This window comes from Macrobrachium rosenbergii, chromosome 34 (genome assembly GCF_040412425.1).
Source record: "Macrobrachium rosenbergii isolate ZJJX-2024 chromosome 34, ASM4041242v1, whole genome shotgun sequence".
Taxonomy (NCBI): Eukaryota; Metazoa; Arthropoda; class Malacostraca; order Decapoda; family Palaemonidae; genus Macrobrachium; species Macrobrachium rosenbergii.
Window position 1 is genome coordinate 4786076 of NC_089774.1, and position 11028 is coordinate 4797103.

At 35.4% G+C, this 11028-nt stretch overlaps 1 protein-coding gene across 1 annotated transcript; it reads left to right on the plus strand.

Moving 5' to 3' along the window:
- Positions 1–1058: 1058 nt before the first annotated feature.
- Positions 1059–9003, plus strand: LOC136856090 (PAT complex subunit Asterix). Its single transcript, XM_067133721.1, has 4 exons — positions 1059–1179; positions 4295–4403; positions 5304–5401; positions 7562–9003. Exons 1-4 carry the CDS (start codon positions 1127–1129, stop codon positions 7635–7637), a joined length of 336 nt encoding a protein of 111 aa, XP_066989822.1. The 5' UTR covers positions 1059–1126; the 3' UTR covers positions 7638–9003.
- Positions 9004–11028: the final 2025 nt, after the last annotated feature.

Below are 11028 nucleotides of genomic sequence, written 5' to 3' on the forward strand. Positions count from 1 at the left end.
CAAAAGGTGGAAATTGTTATTGGCAAATTAAGTTGTCTTACTAACTTGTTAAGGATCTGCAGCATATAAGACAGGCATAGAAAGGAACGAGCCTAGTTATCTTTATACGTTCAGCACGGTGCATTACAATCAATATGCCTATAAAAGGAATGTATCTATAGTACGTGTATAATACACGGATGCTCAGCCAACTCTCTGTACTCTTTCTTAAATCATTAACAACAGCTTTTAAGTCCGGGGCTGACTTGTAACTGAAATTTGTATCACCAAGTGAGATGTAACTTAAAAACTAAAAAAAATAGGATTTAAGTCTTTTCGTGAGTCCCGTAACAAAATGGTTCACAAGAAAACTTATATATACAGTTCTAAAATCAGTGGTTCTATGCAAGGAACCTTCGCATCACGAAGGGATATTTAGGGTCCAGGTAAACCAAGTTGCTTCTACAAAGCATTTAGGGAATTTGCCCGGCCATACACTCTACTTGCCTCCACAAGAAACTATTTTTTTGTTTAGAGGTGTTATTGATACATATTATATTATAGGGTAAGATTCTTTTAATATTGTTACAAATAAATGTATGTGAAAAATATGCATACAAGTCCTTCGACAACAGGAATAAAAAACAGTAATGCATTTCAGTTTCAAATATATAAGGGGTAGAATATTTATTTATTCTAACAAAATTTTCTAAACTATTTCAATGACATTTAAAATGGCAGACTTATGAAAAGTGTGACTCAGATTATCAGTCAAAATTCCCAGGGCACAAGAAGAAGAAGAAGATTTGACAAGAGAGAAAGTGAAGAAGCGATTTGTTTACCTTCCTAAGGTTTCCTTCCACGTCAAACGTTTTAGTAATGTATCAAAATTTTTTTAAATTCATCCTTTAAAAATTGACGATAATAAACAATTTTATACATTAAATTTATAATAAAAATAACAAATAATTTATAATTTATATAAAATAATAGTTAATAAGGCTATATAACCTATTATTTATGAATAATCGTGTATTTATCGCACGCAACCTTGAGAGATATTACTGAATATTGACCTTCAATCACAACACCGGTGATTCTACTTCTCGGTCCCGAAGTGTCAAAGTCTCCTTCATATTTTGTCAAAATGCAGTCGTCCAACAGCAGCTCGGATCCCAAACGTGGCGACAAAATAGTCAGGTGAGCAAATATTTTAGATATTTTAAAAGTTTAAGCTAAAAAAAGGTGTACCATACATAGAAATGAGGTACCGTCGATATGCTACTGAGGGCTGAGGTACACGTTACCTATTGAAGGGGTTAGGCTGCCAGTTAGATTGTACCGGAGTTGGGTACGATGTGGTACCCAAAACGTTTGGGTATTTTTGTATTATTGAGGGTTAGACGAGGGTACTGGCTTTGGTAGATCTAAAGTATTAGCTCCTTGTTGAGTATTACTTTGGGAATTTACGTTTTCTATATTTTTGTTCCTTATGAAGAATTTACCGGTATTTATTGTCGTTCGACTGTAATTAACCGGTAATTAACCTCATAACTGGTTATAATTTTGCTACCGCGCATACAAAGAGTGATAGGAGAGCTTTTGGTAAAAAGTGGAGTTTCCTTCACTTTCTTAAAAACACAGCTCTCTAGATTGTAAGGTTAGGGTACAATATATTAGTATGGTTCCTTTTTTAATAGATTTCCCTAGCCTAGCCAATCCCTTCTTAAACATATGGCTCCCTGATGTCTCGTATTCGCAGAACCTTTCCATCCAGTCCGTGCGGAGCGAGCTGATACTTAGAAATACCCTGGCTTTTCCTAATTACTAAAGGCAAGCTTAGGCTAGAATTAGCCTAGGTTAGGTGGCAGGCAGTAGGCAATTCTTTGAATTACCCTGGTAGGTGGTAATACTGGTGAAATTTGTTTTTCTTGAGCTTTTGCGTCATTTTGACATTTAGTATTCATCTCGGTAACACTGAAGACTTATTAACCTACTAGTGCCCGTCTTGTTCATTAACTGTCAGTTTAAGTGCAATATGGGCACCATGTTTAATACCAGTCCTTTGGGGATGGATGTATAATCATGAACAAAAGACAGTAATATACAGTAGGTATTTCTAAGTGGTAGCTCCGCACAGACTGTATGGAACGGCTCCACGAATACGAGAGACATTAGGGAGCCATATGTTCAAGAAGGGATTGGCTAAGGAAATTATTATAAAACGAACCATGCTAACCTAATGTACCCTAACCCAACCTACCCTAGTAAGCCGTGTTACTCCAGGGGGCTCTGCCCCCGGAGCCCCCCGGTGAGGGAAACCATTTTTTACCAAAAGTTCCCGTATAACACTGTGCATACCCAATGGCAAAAATATAATCAGTTCTGAGGTTAATTGCAGGTTAATTACAGTCGAGCAACAAAAAATAATGGTAAATTCTTGATATGCAACCAAAATTCTGTAGAAAAAGTCAATTTCCAAGGTAATACCTGACGCAGAGCTAGTACTTAGTTCTACCATAAAATTTCTTAAGTATAAAGAAAAGACATAAACAAAACATACAAAAAGGCAGTAATTATCCTGGTTGGCAATTGATGGGAACCAGGCTGTGGTAGTAATCTTCAGTTTTACTTTCAGTTCTATTAGAAATGTTTGGCCAGTCTGTTACCCTGTGCCTGCGGCCCTCGGTAGCCCTAGGCTATTCCCCCCTCCTCCCCCCATGGCTAGCGAATTATTCTTTTGGAGAAGGAATTAATATGATAAAAAACATGACACTACATTAACATAACCTAAATTTACATTGAATGCCTGGTCCCACCTGCCCAAGGGGCATTGTTTCCCCTGCCTATGGACCCCACTACCTAACTTGGTGGTAAAGGTATGGTTTGTCACTGGGGTTCCACAGCTTTGTTACATATGGAACAATGTAACATGTTAACATAGCATTTACCTCAGAAACGAATATTTTCAAATCGTATCATTATAATAATAGTTTTAAATGAGCAGTGTTGTTTAAAACTACAAAATAACCCACTTTGATGACACTGTATGGGCAGCTTTTTGTCTTAGCTTCGGGCACAAGTTTTCACACCGCACAAACATACACATGTGACTAAAGAACAGTGCTTATCAAACTTATAAAGAAACCTCTAGAAGTGATCTGTCACTACTATCACACATGTAATAGGGCTGATAACTCACTAAAGAACTAACAGTATTACACAAAAATGGAAGCAAGAATATCGTAGAACATATGATGAAGCTGCAATTGTCATCACAAGTTGTGCCAGACAGTACTGATAGGAATGTCAGTTGGTTACGACAAAGAAGATCAGCAGTTGAACACAGCATGACAATATGAACAAAGTGAGAATAATTTTAAACTGGCTGATATCTTATTTCAGGAGGCATTTGCCTAGAAGCCAAAGATTTTAAGCAATATGGAAAAAAATTTAACTATATACTATTATTCTAAGAAATGGCTAAACTATTTAAACACTGGTGGCAGCCTAGGCTAAATCTTTGTTGGCACTGGTCACAACAGCCTACCCTCGGGCCGACTTAGTTCTTGCTTACTGGTAAACCTGCAGTGTCCAAAGAAAATTTTGGCAACTTTCATAGCTTTTGTTTCATCTATAGGCTTACAAAGAGTAGGTCTTTCATTTAAGGCGTAAAATAGTCAGGTCACCCAAACTCTAAAGGACAGGATGGTTAAGATGAGTAACCTAACGTACTGTACTATTTAATCTCTGGTTCAGAAGGTTCCCTGCTGTCTGGCATTTCAAGCAAGCTCTTGCTCCTCACAGTTGATATGCCAGAGACATGCAATTGCAGTGCACTGTACTCTTGGCTGAAAATCATCAAATGAACTTTCAAAACAACAGAATAATATACTATACTGTCATAGTTACCTTAAAATTAGGAGATTGTAATTGAAAGTGCCTTGCAGGATACCATCCCAGCCACCATCAGAAATAAATCCCTTTCTAACTGGGTGTAAATAAAGAGAATTTCATTACAGAATGAGAACTAAGGACCATTGTCCAGGATTTTAATTAATATAAGTCCTTTGATGTACTACTTAAAGGGTCCTGTGCAGCCTAATTATCTGCTTGACCTAGGGTCATTAGGCAGTATGTTAGTTTAAATGGTGAAGGGGAATACAGTATTGGTATGTATATATATGGACTTAAGAATTATGTTGTTCCAAAAGTACACTAAAGGCATTATTCTGGAGTATACTTAACAATTTAAGCCTCTCTTGTAAGTGGTTAAAATTTTTATTATTAATTAATATTGTAATTCCTTCTGCAGGTACAAACCTCCAACCCAGGGAACACCAGGAGCCCCTGGCGAAGATCCAACGACAGATTACATGAACGTTCTCGGCATGATTTTCAGCATGTGTGGACTTATGATGAGGGTGAGTAATGTTTTGGTTTTTAATCTTTTAGCACCACATGCTGACTTTTTACAGAGTTAAGTTTCTAATCATTGAATTTAAATTATAATTAGGGGGAGCTGATGAACTGTGTGTAATGTAAACAGATTTTTTCACATGTACATCTTCCAAATTCAGTACATACAGTAACAATTCTCCTATCATTTATAAGCTGCAATTGTTTTTAAAAATTCTTTAGTGATCTAATACTTCTCCAAATTTTTGTCATTTGTAAGTGTTGATAGAAGTAAGTCAGGTACGACATGAATCGGGAATTTTTTATTCATTAATTTATGTGATGAACTGAGTACATCACTGCAGTGTAATGTAAAATGTTTATTGAAACAGTAGGAGTAACTATAATACCATTTGTATAGAAATTTCAAGTAGCTTTAATAGGGATCTCACATGAATTAACTATCAATATATATTACATAATTAGTCAAATGACCTTCAGTCATCCCTCCCCTTATTATCCAGAATTGTTAGTGATCTTAATTACTTTTTGGAAATATTCAAGGATATCTAAAGAGAAAACTATCCATTTATCATTCAGCTGCTGTTCTTCTTATATTTAGGTTATGTATAGCATGTAATTGGTATAAAAATTCTCAGAAGTCAGTTGGAAATAGGTGTTACTGAGATGTGTTTAAGACTTACATAAGAAACCCAGTACACTAGTTTATTTTTAAAACTACTTGTCGTTCTAGATCTTGCATTCAATTTTATCTTTGCTTTATTGATTCTAGTTTTAAATTTAACTAAAGGAGGGTATCAAATAGTTCAAGTTCTGGAATAATCACAGATGCATAGTACGGGAATTATTTACTTCAGACCCCATGTTATTAATTTGTTATATTTAACCAAGTCTCTTTATTTCAGTTGAAATGGTGTGCGTGGGTTGCACTTTATTGTTCCTGCATCAGCTTCGCGAATTCTAGGGTCAATGATGACACTAAACAGATGCTTAGCAGCTTCATGTAAGTTGATACACTTTTTGATGTTGTTATAAGTGAAATAGCAACTTCCTGTACTCTTTTGTCATTGTTTATGATTTGTAATACAAATCCGTCTCTCTTCAGTTGTATAGCAGTTTACTTTACATCATTTCCTTTGATCATCTACTCACTGGGTCCAAGTTTTGTAACTTTTATCTTATTACCTCTTTTTTCACCTCCTCTATGCATTAATCCTTTAGACAAACCCTTGAAGAGATCGTCATTAATATTGTCAATATGTCTGATTTTTCCTTTTTGTCTGAATTCCGATCTGATGTTGGTCTTTATACAAAGCCTTATTCCATGATTTTCTGGGCCAACCCACTGGTCTTTATCCAGCCACTTCCATACCAGCTGCTATTTTGTTTAACTGTTCCTCATCCCTCGTCATGTGACCAAACGATTTTAGCTCATAAAATCATAGTAGTTTAATTTTTTAAACTAGTATATAACAACAACTACAGTATAATAATAGTAGTCCTTCATTTACTGTTGGATTTGATTTGATTTCCAATTGAATGTCCAAATGGGATTTTACTTTTAAGCAGTGGCATCCCCACAGAAATAACCTGTTATATCTTTGGCTATTGATGCTCCTTGTCATTGACTTTATTTGTCTTTACACAAATATAAGTGTGAATGTCATCTTGCAGTAACACAACAACTGCAGTGAATGTTTTGGTTCTTAAAAATAAAACTATTAAAGGAAAAGCCATATACTATATTTTAATTTTTCTTCAAATGCTGATATGATGCTGGTATATTATTTAGGTTGACAGAAGATAAAGAGTATACCATCCTGATTGGAAAAATTAATAAATTATAAGTGTCAGGTAATGGCCAGAGTCCCATGTTGTGGAGACACCCTTATTCACCTCACAACTTGACAGTAATTTTTGCACAAATTTTGTTTATAGGATTGGGATTAAGGGTTCACTCATGTGCTTGTGTACTTGAATCTTTCTGTAAGGCAGCAATGTTTCTAAAAAGATTTATATTTGTATTCAATAGACATAGAGGGATAAGATCTGTGCCACAAAAGTTGTGCTTTAATTTTGGAATGGAGCTGTCTGGATGCTGATCCACAATTTTGTTCCAACGTTCAGTATCTCAAAAAGGTTTTGTTATGTCTCACAGGTATTAAACAGAGAGGTGGATTATGGTTGATTAGATTATGTGATGAAAGCACAACCAGGATTTGTGCCCCCAACTAGCAAGTTGTGTTTCAGTACAGTTTTTTTGTTTGTGTTCCTGATAGCAGGCTTACACAGATGTTATGTGGGAATTTTCATGATAATTTGATTGAAATGTTGGCCTTGTGACCAGGAACAAGTGACTGGATATTGGGAAAGATAGGAATGCAACTCATGGGAGATGGAATAGTTTAGTGAGGTGACAGTTATGGCCCAGATCCCAGGTGGAATATCAAAAACAGTCCATGCTTGCATCAGCAATAAATCCATCCAAGGAAATGGGAAGAACTCTTAGTATCGGAGACCTCTGGGGACTGATGAAGAGCACAAATGTGTCAGTTCAAGAATTTTTGTTGGTAAAAGTTAATTGTGGTCGGAGGAAAAATTATAATAATAATTGTTTATGGTACAGAAATGGAACAGAATGAGACTGGAAGAGAATTTTTATGGGAAGAGTCCAGATCTGTACCTGTGTGGGTTTGGAGAATGTGAAAAGGGTGATTGTGCTAGGTGATATAAATGCAAAGGTAGATAAAGAGTACCTAGAGTAAATCTGATTAATAGGGAAGTTGGATAAAACTTGCTTATGCAATGTGTTTCTGTGTGGTGCTTAGGCTCCAACTTCTTTTATGACTTCCGTGGCCTGATTGGAAACGCCTTTTTCTCACCAGGGAGGTCCTGGGTTTAATCCTGACATGAGGCAGAAATTTAATTCCATATTTTGCCCATTATTGTACATGTTCTAGGCTTGTTCTCCAGCCCTGGACCAACCCCTTTCTCACCACTGTCCCTATACAAGTATGCAGAATGAAGGTGTCTTGGTCAGAACATCAGGATGGCAGACTGTACATATATCATTTTATACTCTATACAATTACACTAGTACATCTAATAGTAAAAGCAGGAGATGAAAGTGTAATATGATTTGTGTATTTATGTTTCATTTCAGGTTGTCAATATCTGCTGTAGTGATGTCATACCTTCAGAATCCTCAGCCCATGACTCCTCCGTGGTCCAATATATAATGACGAGAAAAATACTTTTCATTCAGAAATTTATGAAGTTACATCTTTGGTAATTGTAAATTTATTATCATGGAATACTATTTGTTCATATTATTACTCTGTTAGTAGGTAGTTTAACTACATCGGCCATTGAGCTGAATTTAATGTATGACTGGTCGTGATCAGTGCTGATACTACCATATTTCTAAAGCTTTAGTTTAATTTTGGTAATCTAAGAGTAAAGTTTTGTATTTCTTGAGCTTGTTTTAATGTTTACTATATTTGCCCTTTAACCATTCCACACTCGAGTTGAAGATGTGAAGACTATGGTTAATGTCACGTGCAAAATGGGAAACATAAGAATGAGTAGTTGTAATGCAGATATATATTCCCATTAAAGTATTAGAATAGGAAACTTTTAAGCTATAAGTATAGCAGAAGAATGCTAGAGAGAGAAATAAAAGATAAGACAAAACAATACAAAATCGAGTAGGTTGAGTTAATTTTTACCGCTTACTTTTTAAGGAAGTTATGTAAAAGTGAAATATAATAAATAAAAATGTTAAAGTAAGAGCAGTACCATTGACACCTTTGTTCATGGATGCATGTTTTTCAGTCACAGTGTACCTGCCCTCTTGAAGCTGAACATTAACAGTGCAAGATTAATATAGAATAAGGTTCTATTTACAGTTTATGTACTCATGTCATTGTATGTAGTATTTTTCAGGTGCTATACTACCATTATGTAACATAATTAAAAGACCCATGCCAAAAGAGGTACTTCTGTGAACTGACAAAACAGTTGTCCAATATGGCTACAAAAGTACACGGAAACTTCCACGGAGCTATAAGGGTAAAACGCAGCATATCCATGGAATGTACTGAATTTAATTAGTTTTGTAGCAAAGCAATTTGAGTACTGTATTTTTTCCCCAAATGACAGTAAGATAATAGGTTTAGGTCCCTAAATGCTTCCTGTGTATTTGATTTTTGTCGGGATTTTAAAAGTAGTTTTATACATTGTCATAAAGAAATTGTGTGTTAAGTATACCTTAGTTTTACCAGACCACTGAGCTGATTAACAGCTCTCCTAGGGCTGGCCCGAAGGATTAGACTTATTCTACATGGCTAAGAACCAATTGGTTACCTAGCAACGGGACCTACAGCTTACTGTGGAATCCGAATTTCTATCACCAGAAATAAATTCCTCTAATTCTTCATTAGCTGGCCGGAGACTTGAACTCGGGCCTAGTGAGTGCTAGCCGACAACTCTACCGACTCGCCCAACGAAGAACTATGAAAATATAGACACTCCCTTTATGACTAGAACTTTCCTCATGTAGATGTGTTTACCTAGAATTTTTAAATAAAAGTGTTAGAACGGGAATTATATAATTATTATCCTAATGTTTTCCACCAATATATTTACTGCTCGTAATACTGGTAATGAGAATATTACCATGGTGTGATGTAGTATAATGTTATCTTTAATAAGTAATGGCCTGGATTGTAAATTAAAATAACTATTTTTAAATCTCACAAGGTCAAGTTTTATTGGTTTTTTAGAGTGCTTGAGTCAACTGTCTGATTTTAGGGAATTTCTTCTTTCTTTCACAGTTGAACTTTTCTTGTGAGAAGACAAAAGTGCTGAAGGAGGCATTATCTCATCAAGATGACCATCATGTATCTTCACTTTGAATATATGCTTTCAAGGCCATAGAATCTTATGCCCTTCTAGAGGTATCTTCCTCCTCCAGGAATGCCATCTTATAAACAGATCCTGCCTTAGTCTTTTGAGCCTTATCAGAACCCTATAAGAATTTGTTAAGACACGAGACATCCCACCTTTGAGTACCTGATGCTGAAGAATGTTTCTGCCTTCTATTCACTAGTGCAAAGTCATCAGACTTCACACTTTATCAGTTAAATTTCTTTGTACTCTAGATTTTATTGAAAAAATGGCTCCTCTCTCTCTCTCTCTCTCTGCAGTCCCTTTTGGCTAAGTGATAACATTACCTTAAATAAAAGTCCCAGATTTAATCTTTGCCAAGATGTAGCTTTGCTGACTTAGGCAGTGAATTCAATGATTAGGAACCCATTGGTCAAATGGCCTAAGTGCTTGGAGAGAAAGAGAGAGAAATGAGCTAGTAATTGCGAGTAATTGGTTATCTGTCAAAACAAAGCTGGTAAAAACAGGACTTCAATTCAACCCTTTGAACACATTTCTGTGTCTGTCTTTATCTCTCTCTCTCTCTCTCATGTTTATAATAATCAAATCATTCATTAAAATTTACATTGTTCCATGGATAGCCTCAAGCAGTGGATTATATATAATAGTCTTCAATAACTTCTTTTGATATTTTAAACAAAAACATTCCCTTCCCCTTGCTGTTTGTGCTTAATTTTAATCAAATTTCCATTGTTTTCCATGGCAGAACTTAAACAAAATAGATCATTGGAGGCGTTGGTCTCCAACGCTTGGTAGATAAGTCTCTTGATCGCTGTAGAGAGGAACAGTGAGGGATTAAACATTGCATTTCAGGTAAATGTCTTTAATTAAAGTTCAGAATCGTAAGTTACGGTATTTTTAGATATCACAATAATATCAAAATACATTAACATTCCTATAATTAAACAAAATAAAAAAAATCATTGGGGCGTTGGTCCCCAACGCCCGGTGGATAAGTCCCTTGATTGGCGCTGGCGAGAGGAAGAATGAGGGATTAAACGTTTAATGTCAGATAAATTTCTTTAATTAAAGTTTAGAATAATAAGTTACGGTATTTTTATACATAATAACATAATTAAAAGTACATTAATATTCCTATAATTAGACAAAGCTTTTAAAAAGTCATTGGAGGCGTTGGTCTCCAACGCCCGGTGGATAAGTCTCTTGCCAGGCCATGGAGAGAGGAACAATGAGGGAGCAAACACTGCATTTCAGATAAAATTCTTTAATTAAAGCTCAGAATAATAAGTTACGGTATCATCTGATATCATAATATTATTAACAATACATTAACATTCCTATAATTAAAGAAAACTTTAAAAAATCACTGGAGGCGTTGGTCTCCAACGCCCGGTGGATAAGTCCAACGACTGGCTCTGGAGAGAGGAAGAAGAATAAAAGGTAACTTCCTTTAATTAAATCAGAATAATAATTTAAATTTTTTCAGGTAAATAATCAAACAAAACCTTTAAAAAAATTAGCGTTGGTCTCAAGAATAAGTCCAACGACTTTGGAGAGAGGAAGAATGAACGATTAAACATTTTAATAAAGCTCAGAATAATAATTTACGGTATCTTTTAATACCATAACATTATTAAAAGCACAGTAATATTCCTATAATCGAACAAAACTTAAAAAAACAATTAGAGGCGTTGGTCACCAACGCCCGGTGGATAAGTCACA